Below are 26,625 nucleotides of genomic sequence, written 5' to 3' on the forward strand. Positions count from 1 at the left end.
CTGTCGTAGTTTTTAAGGAAGAGGAGAAGAAACGAGCGTACGGGTAACAAGGTGTTAAGTGATCACCGCCGTCCACTTCCGTTAGCTCCACGCACTTCATTCAGCACCGTTTTGATGCAACCTTACTTTTATGCAGTATATGAGTCCGTCGGTGTAAATAAATCGATGTATGTTTGTGTATATTTGCTCTATTCTAACATGGCTCTAAGTCTAACATGGCTAGACCAATTCTAATGATATCATTAATCATCAAATTATTCCAGAGAGTAATCCGGAGAGCATTGGTAACAATCGTTGGTATACGGCATGATCAAGAGAATTTTAAAATACACTTAGTAAAATTAAAAATATTATGATCTTCTAGCTGACCCGACACACGTTGTTCTGTTCATAATAAAAAAAACTTGGAGTCTCGTAAAATCCCTTCTTAGCTGACCTCTACTCGGTGAAAAGAATAATCCTACCAAATTTCAAGTCTTTAGCTCTAATGGTTCCAGAGATATCGTGATGAGTGACTATATACGTGGAAATCTCTTTTATATATATAGAAGATAGATAATTAATCATTAAATAAGACAAAAATATTAGGCTGGAAAAATTCCTAATACAAAACCAAATAGTCCATTCTAAACACTACTATTATCGCATTAAAATAACTGGAGTGGAAGTGATCAATTTTCTCGACAATTTCCTCGTCATCTCGAATCTTTTGAGACGCACAAAACATTTTAGGCAATTCAGCGTTCCGGCCGCGTCCCGTCGCTGATAATACACCGTATTGCCTTGGGACAGTCATCGCAAACATGAACCATTAGCTTATTGTCCACATCCATTCAATTTCACCTTTACATTTTTCGAGATTTTGTCAACATCTAGGTACAATACGCGCGCACTCCAGCGTACCCCATTTCATATTCCTTTCAATAGGCTATTCACAATGTACACGTGGGGTTTTTTATGATTCCCTAGTAAGGTAACCCTTACGTAATGGACTATTTTAATAATATAAGAAGTATACACGCTACATTACGTTCGAGTATGAAATTACCGTTATGGCATACTGGCTAATTTCGTTTAAAATATAACTAGAAATAAGAACTATCGATTTTTTTATGGAAGAGGGGGGAAAGACCTTTTGGGTCACCTGATGTTAAGTGATCACCGCCACTCATGTTCTCTTATAACACCAAGAGAAATCTTTTTTTTTTCTATTTTAAGTTATCTAACTTAATAAATTTAGTACTTAGTAACTTTATCTCACTGTGTGTGTGTGCTTTCTATTATTAATTCTTTCGCACTGTATGCATATGGACGAGTGTTCATCTTTGATTGACATATATCAGAATTGTATCTAGCAACACTTCATAGAAATGTAAAATATATGAAATGTTGAAGATCCAAATAAATAAATAATCCTAGGTGCGATATCTCAGAGTGAAACTATTCACGTGACAGATTAGATTAAAAATTGTACAATACTGGGCTGTTTTTTCACACGGCTGTAAAAGAAAAGTTGGATACATTAAAAATTTGAGCCATTGTTGAATACGGTTCCCGATACCAGCACAGCACATAAAGCCGTATTATGAATGATGTGTTTGGAGAGGATGCGACTAACGAACACACCCTCCGTTTTTGGTTTTTTTGCTTCCATAGAGAGCCCTTCGACTTGAAGAATGTACCCCAAGCGAGACCCGCAACTAAGGTAAATAATGATGAACTGAATGCGATGGTTGAAGGCATCATTGTTGTTAGCATACCCACAATAGTCACCCATTTACATCAAATCGGTAAAATAGAAAAAGTAGAAAACTTGTAAATAGGGGGGCCCCATTATATATATATGATCCACAGAGAAGGACAGCACACGTTGAAATCTGCCGTAGCATGATGAACTGTAACGGAAATGACGGGGCGAAAAAGCGAAGCCAAATCCATAGAAAGCTGATCGTAACTGTTTAGTGGTCATTTCTTGGTGTAATTCACTATGGCTACCTCAGATCCGGCCAAGCTATTGCTGTTATTGAGCAGATGTCTACTTTAATGAACTTCAAACCATGATTGTGAAACTCGCTGTGACACAGCCTCGACTCCTCAATCGATCTTTACCAATATTGCTCCTTAGCGCACTCGCACGGCTCTAGAAATCGTTTAAACACTACAGGACCGATATTGTGAAACCCTCCAACATCATCCGTATTCGCGAGTCTGGACTCGCCTGTGGCCTGTGGCCTGTGGCCTGGGCCACATCCGATAAAGTTTTTTCCCGCGATTTGGACTACAATAGTAGTCCAGTAGTAGTTTTTTTTACCGTGTAATAACACGGTAAAAAAAACTTCTCAAGACGCAATACAAAATATAGAGCTTTGCAAAGACATAAAGATATGGCAGAAATGTATAAATAACGAAGGTAAATACAAAATGTTTTGACTAATTTCAAGAAAAGTTAATTTAAGTGTGGGTACCTTAATTGAACTTTTAATCGGCAATACCACCGACATTATTGGTAATTTTAATAGTGTATAGAAAAATGTGACCTTTTTTGTGTCAAACTGTTTTCATAAACTTGTACAAATACATCATTTCTTCACATGAAACGATACGAAAACACCAAATCGAATAAGGCTCAATCTCAATTGATAACATTATCAACCACTGATAACAATTTTCTATACAGTGTCCCGTACAATTTAGAATTTCATCCAGTAATTTGAAAATCCCATGCACATGTTTTGTTTGAAAAAAATAATACAATATACACAAACAATAATTTTAAACAAAAGCATTTATATTATTCAAACGCGTCGTATGTGTGCACGTTAAAAGATACAAAAACACATAGAATAACATTGTGTATAGCAAACAAAACACTCGTGAATCTCGATCTAATCAACGCAATACCCTTGTAGCTGTGAAATAAAAGCGGGCCACTCTGGGATATGGGCGATATTTTAATTTTACGAACAATATTACACGAGGCAGATACAAATGGCTCTATTGTAGGCCGCGTGCACCCGACAGCTGTTTTAGATAACGTGTGACCTCACCAGAATAAAGCGCTGTAAGATATTAAAACAACATAATGACGTCACACGTCGGCACGCACTTTACAACACTTTTATCGAACATCAGCTGGCATGCTGATCAATAATTAGTCTAGCCATAAATATTGACACAACTTTTTCGAATTAAGGTTTTTTTTACAAACAAAATGACACAGTGCACGCGCACAGCTTCAAAGAAGTGGTCGGAAAAGTGCACCGAGATCATCATGCGTCAGTCATTGTTTTGTGTTGGGTGTTTTATGAAGGAGCTTCTTTTTTGAAGTGAATTTAATATATTTATGAGGCGTCATGAAATAAATGCATATAAGTTTTATTGAGATTGCATTACGTGATAAAATAAACGCATTTTACAGAACTTATGCCAGACGAGATAGAGAACGAATACACTTACGGCCTTACAAATAAACTTGGTATAAAGTTATAACTGATGATAAACAAAGAAAATGCAAAATGTTTACACTATCGTTGACAACACTGTCAATACAATGATAATTCTGAAGTTTTCCTAATGACAAGCTGCCTGGCAAATAAACGCGGGAAACGTTATACGTCCGAACAAACCATTCGTAAGCATAATGTCTATTTGAAAACATTTTACATATTCTTGGTATATGATTAGTTATAACTTTATGCCCATTTTACTTGTAAGGCCGTTAGAGTCAAGACAATAACAAATTGAATGCCAAACTATAAAACTTAAAAAATATAGGTATCGATTCGATGAAATTTGGTACAGCGATAGACTAGAGCTTGTGATAGGACATAGGCTACATTTTATGCCGGAAAAATCCATGGTTCCCGCGGGGTCTGTAATAAATTGAAATTCACGTCGATGAGCTATTCCAATAGTAGGTTTAGTTTGCCATAACAATCTTCCTCGAAATAAGATTCATATAATATGTTGGGAACGGGAGCGAAAACGGGAACATTCATTTCCAAACTTGCTTATTATTTTGAACAATCCTTTATCAAGTTTCGCGGATAAAGTCGCGGGCATCAGCTAGTAGATTATAATTTTACGAATTGCCCGAATAAAGCATAGTAATAATTAGTTGGTTAGGTAAATATTAAGTTACCTAATACTACCAACATGTACGTAGGCTTAGTGAACTAACACGTAACAAGATCTCAATTGGCCGGAATGGCATATTAAGGTGCCTCACAAGACAGGCTTTCAAGGCATTATCCGCCTAATTTGGCACCGAGGCTTTAATCACAGCTTTACGAAACAGACAGTTGACCCTGTTTCCTTGTAAATATTGGCAGGGAAAAGCTAAGCCGCGGCCAAAACTACTAGTAATAGAGTAGGGTATTATGAGTTTATGTTATTATGCAAAAGTGGAAAAGGAAAGATTTGGTAATTACTCATTTAATTTATTATACTACTACTTTATATCGTTTACCAGTTGAGGATCTAGGAATATTAAAGGAATTCGCAAAGTGGGAGTCAATCAGTGGGTGTACTACAACGGCGCCTATTGCTGCCGTGAAGCAGTAATGTGTAAAAATTATTGTGATTCGGTGTGAAGGGCGCCGTAGCTCGTGAAATTAGTGGGCAAATGAGACTTAACATCTTATGTCTCACTGTAGTGCCGTTAGAAGTTTTGGGTTTTTCAAGAATCATCAGCTGAGCGACCTGCTCGTCTCGTCCCAAATTTTCATAAAAAAAGGAAGGGCCAAGTGAACTGAGAAATTACAAAATTAATTTCTGGCATAAGAAGTGTAAAATTCCGCGCGTATATATTATCATTTCATAATGCGTGCTCCAATACTCATGCAAAGTCTTTATAGCGCTTATGAAATTCCTCAACCCTCAAGAATAATATACACGTTCCATGAATGAGAATAAAGCTGAATCCTTGACTCAGACAATGATATGAAAAGACAGGTGGGGAACGTTGTATTACGCTTTACCTGGTGAGCCCAAAGTAGGTTAATATTAAACTATGTATATTAGACGTCGTTGCTTAAATAAATAAATTACTATCTGACCCGACAGACGTTGTTCTGTACATAATAAATAAATACTGTTTTTTATGATTTGGCAATAATACTTAAAATAAAATATACTCCTGTTGTTATAATGAAATTGTTTCACAGCAGAACTGTGAAACCGTGCGTCAATAAATTCTCTAACAGAAAATATGTCCATACAAAACAAATATTGGAAAAAAAAAGTATAGTCCCAAATCGAAATAAAAAGTATCCTATCTCTCAAGTTGGACTAAACTGGACTCCATGGAGTAATTCCCATTTAAATCAGTTCATTAGTTTAGGAGTCCATCACGGATAAACAACGTGTCACGTAATATTAAGATATCTAAATATTATGAGTTATCTTAAGTATTCATTCAGCTAAGATTTGATGTCATTGTTAATGTCATCATTGTCATTATTATATGCGTTCTCCGCCGAAGAATCGGCCCACGCTGGAGAGAGACTCGTTTCAGAGATCGGCAAGTCAAATGGGTCGTGTACAGGCGCGTAACGTATTGGTTTAAGTAGTTTTGCGTTGCCGATTAAACGGTCGTTATGTCAGGGGTTAAGCAGGGGACGATTCTTCGGTGACTGACGCGTATAATCTTTAACTCTAAGACGTGCGGTTGCGCTTTCGATACATTCTGCACGTACACTTACAAACTTAATCAGACTTAACACTTAAGATAACTATAGATTTACGCAAAATAACTAATTCAATCAATTTATCTTTACGAAGAAATGGAGAGCAGTTTTTTAAGCGACTGCAAAAAAGGAGGATGTTTTCAATACGTCGGTATCTCCTCCTCAAAACTTTCGACTGCTTCCTGTGTGGTCCCATTGTAATTTGGTCTAGATCTGACAATGGCAACTATGAGAAAACCATAAAAGTCTTAAATTTGCTATACATACGTATAGCAAAGTGATGGATAAATTTACGAATAACTCAATATCGCGCCAACCGATGTCAATGATTATTTTTTATTGGAAAGGATATACTTCAAAGATAGTTTCGTGAGAGTTTGGTTAGGTTCTGATTACGGAATCCATGACAAAGTAACGGAACTCTTCAATTCTTAGGAGCAAATTAACGATACTCTTCGGCCGAATCTTTTTAAGTCATCTACCATAACATAGTTATGGTCAAGTAATTGTCGTAGTCAAATATGATGATCAATGGGACTCCTTAACGACTTACAGTAAGGGTGCGATCTGTGGAAGAATTTCTAACTGTCTATAATCAAATTACTTACACTTACGTTCATTGCTGCATTGAAAAATTTAGTATATCTACACATATTAAGACAAATTGTTGGTTAGTGTACTTCAAATTCACTAAAAATAAAAGAATATTTAACAAAATAACAACCGACTTCAAAAACACTATTCCAAAACAATACATATAATGTGCACTAAAAAGTATAAAAATAATTGTAATAATTGTAATATTAAAAAAAAAACATAATAATAATTTCCAAAAATAACAATAATCGTAACTAGAATTAGATTAATTAAATTGTATAAAAGTACGCAATTATTTTTATACTTTTTAGTGCACATTATATCTATTGTTTTCTGAATAGTGTTTTTGAAGTCGGTTGTTGTTTTTTCTTCGGTTATACTGCGAAAAGTACTGAACCGACCCTGAATAATACTTATGTAAAGTACCATAAGATGCAGCATGTTTCGCAGAAGGATTTTACATAATTTATAGTGGTTTTTTTATCCGAAACCTATATTTTTGACATATAAATATATATAAATCTCGTGTCACAATGTTTGTCCTCAATGGACTAAACTAATGAACGGATTTTAATGGTGATTACTTCATGGAGTGCAGTTTGGTCCAACTTGAGAGATAGGGTAGTTTTTATTTCGATTTGGGACCCATAAATATTTTTATTTTCAATATTTGTTTTGTATGGACATATTTTCTATGAGAGAATTTAGTGACGCACGGTTTGACAGTTCCGCTGTGAAACAATTTCATTCTAACAACTGGGAGCATATTTACGAAATAATTTTTGATGTTTTGAAATATAAAACAGTTGTTTTTTTACTATCTACAGAACAACGTCTGTCGGGGCAGCTAGTATAAATATAAATCCGCACAACTAATAATTCAGTCAATGTCATTTCATAACACTCCACAATTCATACCATGAGCGGACGCGGGGAACTTAATTTATATGGCAAAACAACTTTTGCCTGGTCATCACTTGTTTATTATATGTGTTCGTTAAATAATCACCGTGATATATGTATCCACATGCAGTTATGTAATTAATATTTATGTTCTGTTCAACCTTAACATGTACGACCTGTCCTGCTACTACTGTTATTAGTGAGTACGATGTGTTTATATGTATTTCATTGTATTCAGCACTCCAAAATGATAGGAGAGGACTACAATTTATCAAAATACTCGTATAATTAGGTGGCTTCCTCGAGAATGAATAAACAATATTTGTTCTGTTACGAAGCACATAAAAATGAAATCGGTATCGGATAAACGGTATCGGAGACCCTTAACAAACACAAAAGAAATAGGTAGTAAGAAATAGGTATCTCATCTTTATTTTATACGGTCCAATGGCTTTTGATATCCGACCCTTTGTGAAACGTCTGTCAAGATTCTGAATATGCTTAGGTAAATGGTTTTCTTTTACTGATGAATACAATTTAGTGTTCAATTTGTATTTTGAGAATGTTACCCACATCACAATCAATCTGTGTTTAATACTGTGGTTCCCCTACCTACATTGACGTCGATATTGATGGACGCCCCAAATTGTGTCTCAATTATCGCGGTCCATATATTTTGTACTGTATTTTTTTATGAAAATAAGGGACGAGACGAGCAGGACGTTCAGCTGATGGTAATTGATACGCCCTACTCAGGATTCTTGAAAAACCCCAACAATTCTCAGCGGTACTGCGATTGCGCTCGTCACCTTGAGACATAAGATGTTAAGTCTCATTTGCCCAGTAATTTCACAAGCTACTGTATGCTAAATCTTTTACAAATATTTACTTAAGTGAGGGTTTTTACCTACAACCTTAGTGCTTGTGCTACAAAGGTGCATAATTCATTACAGACCTGTCTATTCGCGCAAATTATTTGCCATAGCTTTTAATAATTTTGACTAATTTCGATGGTTCTCATGTCGTTTTCATGTGTTATTGGCCCAGATTTTTGGATTTATATCTGAGTTCGGTCCGAATTAGTACTGTCGCGAAATCTACCTCGCGATCGAGAGATGCTGCAGGTAGAAGTGACGACAGTAACTTGGCAAAAGGCGTCCCGTAAAGTCCTCATAAAAAAGGTTTATTTGCGTATGCATTTGTTAATTCTTATCGCAGCTATTTAATGTAATATTTTCTATACTTGAACTATAAATATGTGGATAATAATTAAAAGCGACGCTGGTATTAAGTAACATGTCTTAGAAGACGTCTCAATATATAATCCGTGATCAAGTGTATTTTGTTTCAAGTACTAGCTTATTATTCTATTAATTACCTCCAGTTTTTTTAAGCCAATTTTTCAGTATTTCGATACTAGGAGAGGCTTGATTGAGGGAAGGTAGTCTTGTTGAAGAGTGGTGATTCTTTTTATGAGAAAAAGTGATGATACAATAATTAAGACAGTAGTCCAGGCAACTTAACTTTTCATATGTCATCATGTCCAAGACGTCCACTGCTGGACAAAGGCCTCCCACAAAGATTTCCACCACCATTGGTCCTGAACTGCCCTCATCCAACTATCGAATTCAAAAATTCCGGCTTTAATATTAGCTTTAACTTTTCATATAGGACTAAATATTTATACTATAATATTAGACCTAAACTATAGTAAAATATGACCACACTGTAAAAAAACCTCGAAATAGTAATGGATGAGTTACAGCTCAATGGTGGACGGGTTATTCTATGAAATATACTGATTATACTACTTTGAGGGACTATGTTGTGTCGGTCGGACGAAAGCGCTGTAGGTAAAGCCGATTTACATTCAGTTAACGACGTATTAGGACTTATTCAAGTTGCTTTTACGTACGTATACGAGTTAAAGTCAAATATAATGATGTACAAAAAAGAATAACCCTTTAATTATAGGTATTTGAAACTGTTCAGATAGTCTCGTATAGATCGTTTAATATCTACCATATTCCGAATATATATAGATCGTATATCTTCCATATTCCGAACTACATTATTACAACTTAATTAACTTTCAGTTACAATTTTTATGCTCTATTTTTTGGGCTACTTACAACAATTCCTTCATAATACAAACACCCACGTTTGACCCAACTTACTGTTACGTACTCGGGGGCTTTGCCCTCAATATTAGAACATGACAATATGCCATCAAAAATAATCCTATGAACAAATCTATCTTTGTTTTGTTGTTATCAACAAATGTATATTTAATAGTAAACTTTATTTCTTTCACGATTTGTTTGATAAGTACTAGCTCGTAATAGGACTGTAAGATGTATTAAAAAAGGAAAAGCTATCTACCAAATTGGTAATGCATTTCGATAACATTATTACTTAAAGCAACGCAAGTCAGTGTTTATTTCATTAAAGACATTATGGATTCTAAACGAAGCATAAAATAGTTTTATGACCTATAACAGCTGAATTCGCGTGATAACAGCACCTATTTAGAATACCATAAAAATAATTATGAAGCGCTATGATACGAGTACTGCCCATTACAATGCAGTGCCGCTCAGGATTCTTGAAAAACCCAAAAATTCTGAGCGGAACAATTGCGCTCGTCACCTTGAGACATAAGATGTTAAGTCTCATTTGCCCAGTAATTTCACTAGCTACGGCGCCCTTCAGACCGAAACACAGTAATGTTTACACATTACTGATTCATGGCAGAAATAGGCTAACTGTATACAATAATAGACAAATTATCTCTGCCACAATATTGAGGTGAAATTGTACTCTTGTTGGCTTTTGAATGGTGTGTGTATCATGCCATAATTACAGGAATATAGGATATTCCATTTTAAGTCACAGGCTCTCAAGCGGAGTAATTTAATTGGCTTCATACCTTTTTTTATGGTACACGACAATGGCCGTACGGGTCGGCAGAGGTAAAATTCACAGCAACCCACACCGTCTTCCAACACCCGAGGAATCACAGGACCATTGCTACCTGCCCTACAGTTTTTTTTGCGTAAAGGTTTGTTTGCGGTAGTTCTTGTTGGCACAGATATAGGTACTATTGATTTTATTTGTTTATGGAGTGCCGTGCAAAAGGGGCCTTCGGAGATAGAAATTAGGTGAAACAGCTTTTTGGAACACATCCCATGATAACTGTGATAGAAGAAAAACAATTAACACGCCCCCACAACCTCAAGTGATTTAGCTGTTTACAGAGCACTGGATCCCCTATAGTTTAAGCAGTTTTACATTGCACTCAGTCAAATCGTTTGTGCTATTTCTGGGGTGTAAAAGACCAGAGATAGAGATAGACAGAGAGTGTTAGAATATGGGCCAAAATACTGGCTTATTATTCTATTAATTACCTCCATTTTTTTTTAAGCCAATTTTTCAGTATTTCGATACTAGGAGAGGCTCGATTAAGGGAAGGTAGTCTTGTTGAAGAGTGGTGATTCTTTTTATGAGAAAAAGTGATACAATAATTAAGACAGTAGTACAGGCAACTTAACTTTTCATATGTCATCATGTCCAAGACGTCCACTGCTGGACAAAGGCCTTCCACAAAGATTTCCACCACCATCGGTCCTGAACTGCCCTCATTCAACTTTCGAATTTTAAAATTCCGGCCTTAATAGTACCCGAGACATCTTAGTTCTAAGGAGCACTAATGGCTGGGCCAAGAGGATGTCATACAGTCCATAAAAGAAAGCACACGGACATTGTCTAGTGCTTGTCAGGACTGCACTAAGTGCTTATATGAAACACTGATAATACAGTTGACTTTATTGCTACTATACTAACAAATAAAGGGTGTCTAGCAGGAATTTTGCTACATCTATATCAAAAAATTTTACTAGTCATAGAGTACAAGAGACTTTTTATGATGGTCAGTGGTGGCACTTTGTGTATCAAGTGGATTATTACACAATGTGTGATGAGAAGCACATAATTAATAGTGAGTGAAGGTTCCCAAAGGAGACAACAAAGCAGAAACAGCCTCCACCTGGACTGTGAACAGTAGCAGTGCCAGAACAAATAAGAAGTAGTGTATCTCGAGCTTGAGTTCATGATTAAATTATGTAATTCACATAAATAAGTAAGAAAATTGTGGCTTCCAGTGGAATAAGAAATTAACCATTCAAATTATTGTAGCACGAATGAATCCACTATCCATATACAATCCAAACAAAGTAACATCACAAAACCTTCAAAAAACCTTAAAGGACCATTTTTCAACAGCATGAATATTTGGAAAGATATTGATCTCAGATAAAGCACATTTATATCAATGGTGATGTAACAAATAGAACATGAGATTGAAAATCTGAGCAAATCATCCTTGAAAATCTTAAAGAATACTTTCAGAAGTGATTATACTTTCCAAAAAACATCAACACTGATAACCAGCCGGCTTTTTCATGAGGAAAGAGACTACTGAACTATGTTTTCACATGGGAGACAATTTTCTGTTGGTCTCGCTGGTGCTGCTACTTGACCTGCAGAAAATAACTGAACTCACCTTCAGAAAGATGGGGCCAGTCAACACACAGAGTTATTGATGGAGTAGGTGTGGTAGATTTATTGGCAAAGATCATCAGCAGAGCCGACAAGATAAGTCTCCTTATCTGTCACCATCTATTTCTTGGAGAAATAACTGAAATCTGAAGTTTATATTAACAGTTCCTGTGAAGATTCAGACCCTACGAAAGACTATATAACACAGAGTTGCAGGCACTCTGCACTCATTTGTACATAAACTCATAAGGTCAATAATTGGAAAGAGAATTTATTTAGAAAAGATAAAATCTCCGAACATCAAGCTAAATTGCTAAATATTTAATAATAATACATAAATCAAGAAATTATTTAATTTATACATAATTAACTGGTAAGAATTAAAAATTTTTGATCCTCTTTACAAAGAGTGCATAATTCAACTTATAAAAATTTAAAAAGCTTAACTTAAACTACAAGAGAAAATAATAAACTACAGTGAATTACATACTTGTATGCAAGCAAAAGGATCATAATTAATGGTATAAGAGAATGAAAACTAGATCAAGTCTGATGAAACTAAAAAAACATAGTCAAATTAAGACTTAAACTACTATAAATCTAAATTTGTATAATTTAAATTTCAACCTAATTAAAATACCATACAAGTGAATTAGTTTGTATTTAATATGTAAGTTCAGATGCCTTTGATTATATTTAATATTTAAGAACAGGAAGAACAGCATAAATTATATTAATATTATAGAAAAAACAACAACTAAGGTTAGGGGTATAATTCATTTTTCTGGTGTGTTTAACAACAATCTTACCTTTTAAGCTCAGGCTGAAGGTGATGTTTATATTCAATAAACTTCCAAAACAACACAATCGAGACAATTTAATGCATTTAAATACATTGAAAAACACATAAACACATAGTCCTTGCTATAAAAGTAGAACTAGAAAGTTTTGTAAGTTATAACGAAAATAAAAATATTTACACATTAAAACTGTCTGAAAATTTGGAACTCGCACAGCTCGGCATGCATATATTAACCATAGCCTCGATATGTTTTTTTTAAGATTTTATGGCCTGGTAACGATACCTTTAAGCCCATCCTCCATGAGTTAATAGGTACCACAGACTACAGAATAAGTTTTGATACTTAAATACAAACTATAACTTACTTACTTAATTACATACCAATGGTCATTAACAACGTATACATACAGATATAGTTTAATACTATAGTTGCATTTGTTTAGAGTATTGATAACAAGACCATACATGCGGGATTATACTATATTATATTATAAATATAAAGGACATATTTTATTGTAAAGAGTTGCCCTTGACCTTTAGATAGCAGGTAAAACATCATATTAGGACCACAAACGAAGACCCAATTTATATTAAGCCATATAGACAACCACCGGCACAAGCTGAGGAAATAAAACGTCAGGTCGAAAAGCTTCTCAAGGACAACGTAATTCAGGAATCATATTCGCTGTGGATTGCCCCCGTTCATTTGGTTCCCAAAAAGGCAAGGTAAGGTGAAATATAGAATGGTAATAGACTATCGCCGACTAAATGACATAACGATTGACGACAAGTACCCACTTCCCAACATATGCGATTTGTTTGACAAACTTGGGAAAAGCAATTATTTTACAACGTTATATTTAGCTTCCGGTTTCCAGCAAATTGAAATTTTTGACACTGAGAAAACAGCATTCTCTACCCAAAATGGTCATTACGAATTTCTTCGAATGCCTTTTGGTCTGAAAATAGCACCAGCGACCTTCCAACGCACGATGGATAACGTGTTGAGAGGGTTGCAAGGTATACACTGCCTAGCATACCTAGACGATATACTTATATATTCAAACAGATTAGTAGAGCATATTCAAAAGTTACGTACCGTGTTCCACAGACTTCGTCAAACGAATTTAAAAGTTCAATTGGACAAGTCTAAGTTTTTACGTAGGGCGGTGCAGTACTTAGGACATTAACCAAATACGGACTTCGACCTAACAACGACAAAATATACGCAGTTTTCAAGTACCCCATGCCACAAACACAGACAGAAATAAAACGATTCCTGGGTTTTGTTGGATACTATAGACAATTATATATATCAAGGCCTTTTCCAAAATTACACAACCATTGACTTCGTGTCTAAAAAAGGGTAAGAATATAATAATTATAGATCAAAAGTATACATGTAATTATATATATAAGTATAGTATGCACCAATCTTACAATACCCTGACATGACTAAACCATTCGTACTAACGACCGACACATACGAAGTTGCAATTGGCGCTATATTATCACAAGGCCGCATAGGTGGTGATAAGCCGATAGCCTATGCCAGCAGGACTTTGACAGATACTGAAGAAGATATAACACCATTGAACGCGAGTTGTTAGCATTCATATGGGCCACAAAACACTTTCGACCGTATTTATATGGACATAAATTTGACATTTACACTGACCACAGACCGTTAGTTTGGCTATACCAACTTAAAGAACCTAATAGTTAGTTAAAGCGTTGGCGCTTGCGCTTGCAAGAATATGACTTCTGTGTAATATATAAAAATAGGAAACAAAACGCAAACGCAGACGCGCTATCTCGCAATAGACTCAACGCACTAGGAGCCGATGAAGCCGACGGTACCTCAATAATTGTTAACGTAGACGAGAAAGAAAAACGATTCCAAAGCTATTTGGAAGACGTGACTAAACAAATTACTGACATATCAAAGGAAGAAATACTGATAACTCTAAGACCATTTCAATAGCTGACTCCGACAGAACAGCAATAGCCAGTCCTGCAACGATTTCAGACATAGATATGGTTGAACAACCATCAACTTATCCCATACCATCTGAATCTACTTCCACTCAAACAATTAATTCGGCTAAAGATCTTGAGTCTCACGGAATACCTATCCTAAACGAAGCTATAGATACAAAACCAAACCAGATACTTGTATTTAGCTGGTTTCGTAATGAAACCCAAGTGAAACATATATCTAGGGACACAAAAAAAGTGTTAGAGGTATTTCTACCCCTACACAACCTTGAACTTATTAAATCATTTTTAAAGAATTATATAAAGCCGAAAACGAAATATTTTATTTACTTTGAGAATCCTGAACATAGAAAAGATTTCAGTAATATAATTGTTTCATTATTTAAAAAGGGTATGGTTAACTTTTACGAATGTACTGAGCGCGTTTATATTGAGGATGAACAGGAACAAAGAGCTATTGTGATTAAATTACACGAGGGCAAAACTTGCCACCGCGGTATTACAGAAACTATCAACTTATTACTACGTACTTATTATTGGCAAAATATGAATGAAACCGTTTCCGCCATAATAAATTCTTGCGAACACTGTGAAATTTCTAAATATGATAGAAAACACAAATGCAAAATGCACTTTTGAAGAAATCATCATCGATCTGTTTAGCATAGAATCAAAATATTACTTGACTATAATTGACGCTTTCAGGAAACTGGGACAAGCTATAGAAATTCCATCAAGGTCAACACCAGAAGTAGTTAAAGCACTTATCAAATACTTTTCTTTTTACGGTATTCCCCAGAAAATTAGTTCGAATCCTGGAACCGAGTTCAATAACGAATTATTCAGAACTGACAGAATTATATAAAATTAAGCTACACATAGATACACCCAATAACCCGAACTCTTTGGGTTTGATAGAACGGTTTCATTCCACAATAATAGAAATTTGCCGATTGGTTAAATATGAGAGAAAATACACAGATGCAGCATCTATAATGACGTATTCCATTATGGCCTACAATAATACAATACACAGCGCCATAGACTTATCACCATTCGAAGTTGTATTTGGTCGCACTGAATTAAACTCCACATTCGACTATGACTTTGACAAAGCCTACAGACAACAATTAATTAAAGACCATAAGAATAGAACTCAAACATTTATTAGAAAAACTAAAAACCCAAAAAGAAAATATTAATAACAAGCGAGGTGGCGAATCTGGACCATCGTTAGTATCAGGACAAACTATTTTTGCTAAAGCCGTTAACAAAAGACAAGCTAAAGATAAACCTAGGTTCCAAAAAGCTGCCGTAACTGGTCAGATAGATCGCAATTTTGTTCCAATAAAACTAAGAGATAGAATCACAAAAGTTCCAATTAAAAATATAAAACGTCCTCCACAGGTGGTGTCTACTTCTGGCGATATGGATAACGACGAATCAGGCCCTTTCAAACCAGCATCTCCCAAACCAGGCCCTTCAAGCAGTAAAGATTAATAAAAACCCAGGTATTCTACCGGTGAAGTTAGGTCAAGCGTATATACAGCACGATAAATGGTCAATAGTTAAAATAAATAATAATCAACTTTACAGGCATTAGTACTGATCTTTCCTTCAATGTCCAAAAATATTGTGAATTTAGTAAAAAGATACACCCGAATAAATCATATGCAAATGAGTTCATGAGCCTTAAAACACAGGTAGAATATATTCAAAATGAGACTCTAGAAAAATTACGAGAATTAGTCCCTTCCAAAAGATACACACGTGGGTTAGTAATCCCTAAGGCTCTATAATCAAAGTTATTACCGCAAACCTTGATCACGAAGATGCACTTAGGTACGACGACATAATTAGTAATATTCAAACCAGAGAACAAGCAATCTCTAACAAATTTACTGTGATATCTGAAATGTTGGATCACTTTCTGAACTCTACCAAGACAATTGACGAAAACACTAAGAAAATGAATGCACGCATAAAACTAATTGAATATCTTGTAAAAGATCTTACAGGCAAGGACAATCATTCCATCTAAATGTCTCTTGTATCAGGATTACTGAATCAATTTATAGTAAACTTTAGAACCATCTATGTAAAACTTAGTGAAATAGAAACAGCCTTAGCATTCAGTAAAGTGTCTGTTTTACAAAAGTCTGTCAATAATTCTGCTGAATTATTAGAACTGTTGAAACATATTAGAAAATATGATAACTTGATGTATTCTGTAAATGAACAAAATTTAATGAATATAGAGGAATCATTGTCTGTAAAATCTTACTATAACGAAATAACGTTTATTATTGAAGCTCCACTTATTGATAATGTAACTTATAATTATTATAAATTGAACTCCCTCCCTATGTCCAACAATTTCAATAACCACACCTTTATTGTTATTCTTGAATTTCCATACATATTAGTAGAAGGTGTTCGATACCGCCTGATAGAACAATCGTGCCAGGAGATCACAGCTAAAGAATACCTCTGCTCTGAAAATAAACTCGTTCAATATGCGGAGGAAACCTGTATCGAGCAACTCATGAAGTACCACCATAACCTATCACGCTGTTCGTCACACCAGGTAGTCTGAAAACCTGAAAATCGAAAGAATCGCCCCAAATAGTTGGATAGTATACTCAAAATATTACAAACTATTTACTCGTTGCACACGATCGTCATCTGATTGTCACTAATTTTCATTATGTATAAGTATTCCTCTGCAATAAAAACGAAGCCTTGTAGGAAGCAGGATTGTCATTCGAAAGAAACTGAAAACAATCAGGCACATCAGGAGGAAAATAGAGTTAATCAGAGGCCCTTATTATAAATGGGCTAACTCCATTATTCTCAATAATAATATAGTATATTTGGTATGTAACATTTCGTTAAAAGAACTTTCCGAAGTTCTCGAAAAGCTGCATTTCCGATAACTCCGGTCCAAGGGGGGAGGAGTTATATATCCTATCCCATAGTGCAACAGCCTTAAGCTCTCACGCTGCGGTAGAGCCTAACGCAGCACTTCTCTTATCAGTCGGCCCTTGCAGGCTACTTGTTATTATAACAGTAGCTGGTAAGATAGTTGTTACATTCTGCATTTATATTTTAGTTATTAAGATCAGTCTCTCTTCTTCTCTTATTTCGATTCTAAAATATGAATTTTAATTTCTGTTTATTATTATAATTTGTTTACCCCAAAGTTGACATTGGGCCAAATAAATAAATGGGTTACTTAGGCGATAGAGATACAAGATCAATAGCTTTGTTCCGTTCTAACTCAGCCTAAGTTGTATATCGCTTGTCCTTTCTATTTGTAATGAAGTTCGCGACGTGTGTAGCGTTAAATATTCTATGATATTATTAATTCGACCGATGGACTAGCATCCGTAGTCTTGAAGTTAATTTAAAAAAAATATATGTATTGTGTTTACCTCACTGGCTTTCGTATTACAATAAAATTAACTGAATGAAATAAAACGATCACAGATTCACTGCTTGGTGTGTTCATGTGCGAATAAATAATAATTTAATTAATAGTTTTACTTTTGGCTTACTTTAACACTGCACAGCAGCAATACAAGTATGAATTACTTTTCTTTAATAAGATTTTTGGCTCATAAATCTGTGCCTCTAAGCATTCATCCAAAAAATATTTCAAAAGTTTGCGGATTTGCATTTCAAACCAATACAATACATACCTCTAATGTGAAACTTGACTTAATGGAGTTTTTTGATATTAAAAAAAACTGGAATGAGACAAATATTAAAGTTGGAAGAGGTTGGAAGTTGGATGAACTGAGAATAAAATCGAATACAGATTTACATAAACTATGGTATGTGCTTTTAAAAGAACGTAATATGCTGTATACCATGGAACACGAATGTAATGAGCAAGTAAAATTATTTCCTAACCCTGAAAGAATCGACAAGGTTCAAGAGTCAATGAATAATATTGAAACAGTTGTCAGAGAAAGAAATGTTGCATATTACCAATTAGAGACTGGTGAAACTGGAGAGCGGCCCATAGAAGATGTAGTTTCCATATTTGGAATACCAGAAAAATATAGTAAAAAAGAATATAGTATACCAGCTTTTATGAACAAACGATGGGTAAGACCATATTTAGAAAATGGATACATAAATAGTAGAGCTGTTAAGAAATTCCTTAGATTGTACAATGAAAAGAAACATAATGAAGAGAGAAAAGCTCGCAATAGAGACTATAATCATGTCCAGCAGCTGCTTAAGCGTTTTCCTGATATGGATATGGAAGCTCTGAAAGCTGAATATCCTAATGTAGACATAGAAAAAGCAAAGAGAACAAAAAAAGCAAGAGGACATTGTTTACCTAAGTACTGAACATTAAATTATGTCTAGATTAATGAAACATAATTAAAAATGATTGAAGAAATATTTTTATTTTATTTGAGTGGTTTTAAAAATAATAATGTAACAATTCTGCAATCAAATCAAAATATTATAATAATAAAATTTAACATGAAAATCCAATTAATATTTACAGATATAACTAAAACACAATTATGTAATTCTATAACCCTAAAAATTCTATGCTTTCAAAAACTTTTAAGATATGTGAATATTCATCATCTCTCTTCTTATTTTGTAACACATGCATTAGTTCTTGAAGGCTCTGAAATATTGATCTGTACTTTTTTATAAATGTTTCCGACACTGAATATGATTTTAAGTCCTCCCTATTATTACTACTGTCATCATATAACATCTTATTTAAGGTGTCTAAGGTTTCTTGAACTTTTGGAATACTATATGCTTCTAAATATGCATGAAAGGCTACATAAATACTTGTGATAACATGATTCTGATCAAATTTATCAACCTGTAAATCCACTATTCTGTCATATTTTGCATAACCATCTTGAGCTTCTGATACCAAATTATTATTTGACTTGAGTACATTTCGAGTTAATTTTGCAAGGTATTTTAAAAGTTTACTAGGCTTAATATGTTTTGCAACTAAAGATTCGGGAACTTGAATCGGATCTCCTATAGGAAAACTCTGCCACTGAGAATTTAACATGAAGTTTAAGAATATTTTAATAATATCTTCATCATGACATATAGATAATATATTTTGTATGTGTTTCTGGCCAATTAAACTTCTCATGAAGATGGGATTTATCCTTTCTAGTACTCTTATTATAGATTTTGGGGGCAATTCTGTAAACAAATAAAAAAATTATAATCATTAAATTTAAGATGAAAAACCTATTTAAATTAGATTTACAATAAGTAATTACTAAAAAAGCCTAGGTACACAACTAAATTTAATGTTAGAACATCACCTAAACACAAAATATATATGCATGTAATACATTATTGTGTTAAACAATAAATGCAGTTGAACTTCAAAGATATATTGTAAATAAAAATTCTACTTTCAGAGGTATAGATGAATTTTACCTAATTTTAAATCTAATCTAAAAAAATCTTTTGAGTTATTATATCTAAGGCTTGTTAGGAATTACTAATCAGTTATACATGCATACAATGATGGTAAAATTGATGCATGATTTTTTGAGCGGGAACAAATTGCCAAAGTTTTAATAAATATATTTGATTCTTTACAACCGCTTTTATAATAGGGAGAGGGCTTAAATCGTTATGAATCTGAAAGTATATTTTAAATATGAAACCTAACCAGTATCTCTGATTTTAAAGTAATAATTACCTGCAATGATCTTATAAAACTCATTAGCAAATGCTGAGCAATATTTTCCTGTATTTGGATAGTCACCTGATGAATTGTTTTCACACATATAAAATGTCTGTATAACAGCATTCAGCCATACCTAAAAATAATTAAACACTTTTAATGACATTTATTCACACGAACTAGAATAGCTCATTTAAAAAAAATGATTTAATTAAGAAAAAAGATTAAGCTATATATTGTAAGCATACCATTAAAGTGTTAATATGTCTTTCTGGATACTTTAGATGCACAAAATATACAAACAATTTTAAAATTTGTCGGCAGTTTGTTGTGACAGCTCCAGTATACAGAACATTGTTTGACCACAAAATATGTGCCATAAAAGGCTTATGTGATCTCATTATGTGGCTTCCTGCATTATTTGTATACCTATAACAATACAATTAAAAAAAATACTGGATTGAAAATAATGTTGTTTGTATAAAGTAGAGAAAGTGGATGTAAATGAATTAATAGCACAACTTTATAAGTTGATAATAATTATGATAATATTATACTGATGTATTGTAAAAGGACTAGGTTAAGAGAACTACCAATTGATGCAAGTAGAATCTGCTAGTAATGATATTGAAAATTTTAAAATCGAGAACTTTAATTAGAAAACTATTAACATATGGGGAGGAACATGATAAAAATGAAAGTGTTAGGATGTTGGTTAGTATAACTGGGTTCAAAAAGTAATAAACAACTTTAAATAATGGCTGGTGTGTTATTAGTTTACTGGTATGCAGTGTCATAATAAACAGGTTCCACTGTATGTCAAAACATTGGTAAAGAGAGGTTTGGAAATACACTATGCCTCAGGGAATCATCTTTCAAAATAGCCAAGATACTATATATTTGAACATCAAAATTTTTGTATAAAAATTGTGGTTGTGTATATGAGTGTGGTGATAATATGTGTTGCATGGCTACAACACTATGTATACAAAACATATAAATTATCAATCACATAATCTTTATTGTATGACATCTTTTATATATCAAAGAATAAATTTGGGCCTCTAACATCTGCCTATGAAAATACAGTCAAAACTGGTTAAGCCAATTTGAAGAATTTGATGAACAGTGATTATTTTAAATTTAGAGCAAAAAGTTCATAAACAAAAGTTTTGATATCTTTTATTAAGTAAACTTTTACTAAGTGCATAAATTGTAATGACTATACAATTGTTTTCTGGTTTTTGTGTGAAAATCACTTTATAGGTGTGGCTCTATTGACAATTTTCTGCAACTCAATGTACTCAGGGTCCTATTTAGTGATGATAAATTATAGTAAAATGTACAATATAAAATATCAAAGCTATGTGTTAATATAAAAATTTTGTTTGCATAAATATATAACAAGCAGCCAAGAATAATACAATTTTCAGCAGGATCCTATGATGATAACATTATAACATACCTAGAATGCCAGATGGCTAAATCAAATTGTAATAATTCTATTATACTATGTAAAACTGCCATTAATCTCTCTATCCTATCTGACCGTTCCAGTAGCTCAAAAATTTCAAACTTTTCTTTTTGCCAATGCAAGCCTTGTACACTTTGCTTCATTTCCTCTGGTGTGTTCTTTGTCTTTTCAACTAAAGCACCATCTGGACTCTCAATGCTTAATTCATATTCAAGTCTATTGAAACAATACTTCACTATTCCTTTTTCACACCCAAAACTAGTTCTATTTGTAAAAGTATTCTGCTTAAAATCCATTGGTGATGTTAGAAAACTAACATAGCATTTTCTAATACTTTTAATATGACATGGTGGGTGCATGTTAAAATTTAAAGATAAAACGTGACGGCATCGGTCAAGAAGACTAGATATTGTATAATTTGATGTGGTGTCTTCATGGGCATTCTGAAAGTTAGGAAGCCCACAATTGTTTGAATGATAATAATAATTAATTACATAAAATATTTTACAAATAGGATAATATATGAATGATATTGTGACAATCACATAACATTTTTATACACCATTTGGACTTCTCTGACCAACACAGGGTTAAGACAAGTGCTTCAGCAAGACCTTTATTCGTCACATTGCAGTTGGGTGCAAGCCCTTTTTGTGTTTTAGTGTGAACAGCACCTTAGGTAGTAAAATTATTGGGCTACTGAGATTTAAGATAATATATATGGTGCTGCTCATAAAGTAGGGTTTTGAAGAATCCTAAGAGACAATGTAGTATTACTTCTTATCATAGAAAAAAACATTACACACCATCATAATTTCAACCACATCCATTAATATATTGCGGGATAAATACTGATTTGGAGTGATACATAGAAAACACACTTCCAGGGCATCCCACCAAATATTGGACTTCATTTCTATTTTAAATGCTTCTTCTATTCGACCTGGTATTTGTTTCATATCTGTCTGAAATACATAAGTATGTAAGTAGTAGTAGTAAGTAATTTTAAATAATTGTATCTTTTACTTCTAATTCAACTTACTTTATTTTTTAATTCCTGGTGCACACATGTATCAATATTGAGGCATGTAGGCAAGCTAATAAGATGTAATCTTTTATTGTAATCAAAATATGCATTGTATGATACTTGTTCGCAAGCTTTAATAAAGTTTTTCCGCCTTCTGCTTTGAACATCCTCAGTTAATACTTCTCTTTTGCAACGTTTTCTTGGTCCTTCATCACAATCATTTTCACGTTTGTTATTAATTGGAATGACCACTTTAGTCTTCTTTTTTGGTGGGCTCATTTTTATTCGGATTGTACTGATAATTATTACAACGAATATTTTATTATAAAATAAGATCTCACAATATATAAGAGAACTTTAATATAATAAAACTCTTGCATAATTATGCTACATAAAGTTTCTGTCAGACACCTAATTTATTATTATTTATTCAGGATATTTCATACCAGGCAGACATCAACCTGAAATTTAATCCAAGGTACGTTTATAGGTGACTAAGGTACACGGATATGAATAATTATATTTTAATACACAAAGGTACAAATAGACTAGGTATATATATTACTGAGGTACTCAATAACTCAATCATCTAACATGCAGTGCACTTTGGAAGTTTCAATTAGTTTTTACTTTGCACGAGAAGTGAGAACTCTTGCGCGTACTTTAAAAAAGTTTGAAATAGGAAAAAGCGTAAACTGCAAGTATTTTTTAGATATTATGACCTGGTAACTAAATATATTTACTCTAACAAGTTAGAAAAGAACCCCACAGTGCTACCCGCAGTCAGAAGTTAATGGGAATCATCTCGTTAGAGTAAAAGTGTTCTATGTTAGGAATAGAGCCTGTTTTCATTAACCTCCACTCAGGTATTCATAACAATGATTATTCCGTTAAAATATTTCTCGGAGCAATTATTTTTTCATAAAAGTATCCGAAATTCCGGAACCACAGAGTAGAGAGAGACTTGCCAGAACTAATAAATCCTCGAAATAAGTTTAATTTCTGAGACATATTTATAGGGGGTATGATTATCTAAGACGTTCATAAACGTAAAGACAACGAAAAAAATGTTCAGTGTTCCCTAGATTTGATATATCAGCTTTTCTTATTCTCTATAGAAAATAAAAAAATGTGTTTAAAAATAGATACTGCGTAATTGAAATAAAACTTCTCTAGGCGCGACTTGGGGGTAACTGAGATGTTTTTTCTGACGCAAATAACGCTCAGTACAAGAGTCAATTGAAAGAATTTTTAAGCCGTTATAATTTAAAGGTTTTAAAAAATATTTCAAATTGCTCAGTAAAATTTTTTATGTTGTTGTTAGTGTTTTTATTGTTTATTTATTACTATTGCATTAAAATATAATATATAAGTTTTCAGAAATTTTCTAACATTCGTTAATTTGTTAATGGTTTTTGTTTTTCGTTTCCATTATTAGGATAGGCAAAGGGTTCGAGCCCATACAGCCATATTTGTTAATATTCAATAACAATGTCATATTGATATGTGGTCATAATGACGACGCCGGAAAGCAATCTTGTCGTGACTCGATAAATGCAACTTTACACTAGAGCCAAAAAACTATTTAAAAAATTCATAACTTGTAAACTACAGGACTTACAAATACCATTTTTCTATTGATTAAAATTTAAACTGAAATCTTTTATATGCAATCAATGGAACTATTCTTAGTTTATTGTAATTGGTTAGTTATCAGATACAGCAATCCGTTTTTGAAATACAAACAGCGAATCTGGTGTATCTCAAAATATAAATGTTCCATACATTTATACATACATACAACACCAATTTGTTAAAATGGGCGGGCAGCAAACTTGCTTTATCTGAATATGATTTTTAAATGATAAAGTAATGCTTACTTTGTTTTAAGTCAATATTTATTTTGAAGTGTTTTTGCGATTTGTTGTAACTAGTATAGACCATTAGGGTCGTACAAACAAAATGCTGTATGTATGAAAATGTATTTATTCAATTAAAACAAATTTCAACCCTTTATACATTACATTAAAATTATTATATTATAAAATATTAATGCAAAAAACTACGTAGGTAATTAAAAGACTAAAATTACAATACTGAACATGATCTATTTGTTCTTTCAAAGTTCTTTCTTATTTTATTACGAAACTTGCAAATCACTGTTGGATCAGGAACATTAAGATTTTCATGAAATTTGTGTAAATATGATAAAGATTTTAAATTCACGTAGGAAATAAAGATGATTAGCATATTTTCTGCAATTTTGCGACTGTATCCAAAATAAACAATTTTTTTTTTTTTTGCATAATTTATCAAATTTTTAGGCCATCGAATATGAAAATCCCTCGCATGAATTATTTTTCAATGTATAATATATTATTAGCCATTAAATTCCATATAAAATACTTATCAAAATATTCACAAAAATGTCTTTTTCTTTTTTTAATTTGGGAGTATGCCTTGAAGGTCCCTAAGTTTTCCTCCATATTCCTTCTCCTTCTTTTATATAATATCATCATCTTCAACATTTCAGCCGGAAGACGTCCACTGCTGGACAAAGCCTCCCCCAAAGATCGCCATGAAAATCATTCCTGCGCTGCCTTAATCTAACATATTCTGGCGATCTTGACAAGATCATCGGTCTATCTTGTGGGGGGCCTACTAACTACTGACTTTACTGCCCCATCGGCCATCTGTCCGTCGAGCTATGTGCCCTGCCACTGCCACTTTAGTTTCGCAAGCACCTGGCATATGTCAGTGACTTTGGTTCTCCTACGGATCTCCTCATTTCTGATTTGATCTAGTAGGGAAACTCCGAGCATAGCCCTCTCCATTGCCCACAAAACTACAATGAGCTTCCTCATCAAGTCCATAATTAGCGACCACGTCTGCGTTCCGTATGTTACCTGGCAACACGCATTGGTTAAAAACCTTTGTCTTCAGACACTGTGATATTTTCAACAAATAATAATAATAATAATAATAATAATAATAATAATAATAATAATAATAATAATAATAATAATAATAATAATAATAATAATAATAATAATAATAATAATAATAATAATAATAATAATAATAATAATAATAATAATAATAATAATAATAATAATAATAATAATAATAATAATAATAATGATAATGATAATGATAATGATAATGATAATGATAATGATAATGATAATGATAATGATAATGATAATGATAATGATAATGATAATGATAATGATAATGATAATGATAATGATAATGATAATGATAATGATAATGATAATGATAATGATAATGATAATGATAATGATAATGATAATGATAATGATAATGATAATGATAATGATAATGATAATGATAATGATAATGATAATGATAATGATAATGATAATGATAATGATAATGATAATGATAATGATAATGATAATGATAATGATAATGATAATGATAATGATAATGATAATGATAATGATAATGATAATGATAATGATAATGATAATGATAATGATAATGATAATAGTAATAGTAATAGTAATAGTAATAGTAATAGTAATAGTAATAGTAATAGTAATAGTAATAGTAATAGTAATAGTAATAGTAATAGTAATAGTAATAGTAATAGTAATAGTAATAGTAATAGTAATAGTAATAGTAATAGTAATAGTAATAGTAATAGTAATAGTAATAGTAATAGTAATAGTAATAGTAATAGTAATAGTAATAGTAATAGTAATAGTAATAGTAATAGTAATAGTAATAGTAATAGTAATAGTAATAAAATAATTTATTTCAGAGCAAGTCCATATTACAAAATAAAATTACAAATAAGATATAAATATAAGTGAAGTTTAAAACATAAGATATAAAATATAAAACAAAAGTGTACAA

General features: G+C 32.8%; 3 protein-coding genes across 6 annotated transcripts in view; 1 reads left to right on the forward strand and 2 right to left on the reverse strand.

The window, feature by feature from the left end:
* Positions 1 to 12,771, reverse strand: part of LOC126968267 (bifunctional heparan sulfate N-deacetylase/N-sulfotransferase) — a 195,488-nt gene extending 182,717 nt beyond the window's left edge. Inside the window, exon 1 of the mRNA XM_050813155.1 lies at positions 12,554 to 12,771. The gene's annotated coding sequence lies outside the window, so the exon portion shown is untranslated. The remainder of the gene's footprint in view (positions 1 to 12,553) is intronic.
* A 5,190-nt stretch (positions 12,772 to 17,961) lies between these two features.
* Positions 17,962 to 18,958, forward strand: LOC126968272 (39S ribosomal protein L47, mitochondrial). Its single transcript, XM_050813168.1, has one exon. It carries the CDS (start codon positions 18,130 to 18,132, stop codon positions 18,904 to 18,906), a length of 777 nt encoding a protein of 258 aa, XP_050669125.1. The 5' UTR covers positions 17,962 to 18,129; the 3' UTR covers positions 18,907 to 18,958.
* LOC126968268 (uncharacterized) lies at positions 18,950 to 23,678 on the reverse strand. 4 transcript variants are annotated; one of them, XM_050813159.1, is made up of 7 exons: positions 23,600 to 23,678; positions 22,759 to 23,204; positions 22,523 to 22,681; positions 21,708 to 22,159; positions 20,491 to 20,671; positions 20,258 to 20,378; positions 18,950 to 19,746 (listed from the first exon to the last, which is right to left on the reverse strand). In XM_050813159.1, the coding sequence occupies exons 2-7, from the start codon at positions 23,020 to 23,022 to the stop codon at positions 19,097 to 19,099; spliced, it is 1,827 nt and encodes a 608-aa protein (XP_050669116.1). In that variant the 5' UTR covers positions 23,023 to 23,204; positions 23,600 to 23,678; the 3' UTR covers positions 18,950 to 19,096. The 4 variants fall into 4 exon arrangements, with proteins under 4 accessions (XP_050669116.1, XP_050669115.1, XP_050669114.1 ...); XM_050813158.1 differs by having other exon boundaries at positions 23,466 to 23,668; XM_050813157.1 differs by having other exon boundaries at positions 23,309 to 23,668.
* Positions 23,679 to 26,625: the final 2,947 nt, after the last annotated feature.

Source organism: Leptidea sinapis, chromosome 15 (genome assembly GCF_905404315.1).
Source record: "Leptidea sinapis chromosome 15, ilLepSina1.1, whole genome shotgun sequence".
Lineage (NCBI taxonomy): Eukaryota > Metazoa > Arthropoda > Insecta > Lepidoptera > Pieridae > Leptidea > Leptidea sinapis.

Excerpts from the sequence above, each read along its gene's own strand:
- LOC126968272 (XM_050813168.1), top strand. The coding sequence starts at position 18,130 with ATGAATTACTTTTCTTTAATAAGATTTTTGGCTCATAAATCTGTGCCT.
- LOC126968268 (XM_050813159.1), bottom strand. The coding sequence starts at position 23,022 with ATGAGCCCACCAAAAAAGAAGACTAAAGTGGTCATTCCAATTAATAAC. Across the intron at positions 22,682-22,758 it reads ACCAGGAATTAAAAAATAAA|ACAGATATGAAACAAATACC; the intron begins GTAAGTTGAATT and ends TATGTATTTCAG. Across the intron at positions 22,160-22,522 it reads ATGTGGTTGAAATTATGATG|AATGCCCATGAAGACACCAC; the intron begins GTGTGTAATGTT and ends CCTAACTTTCAG.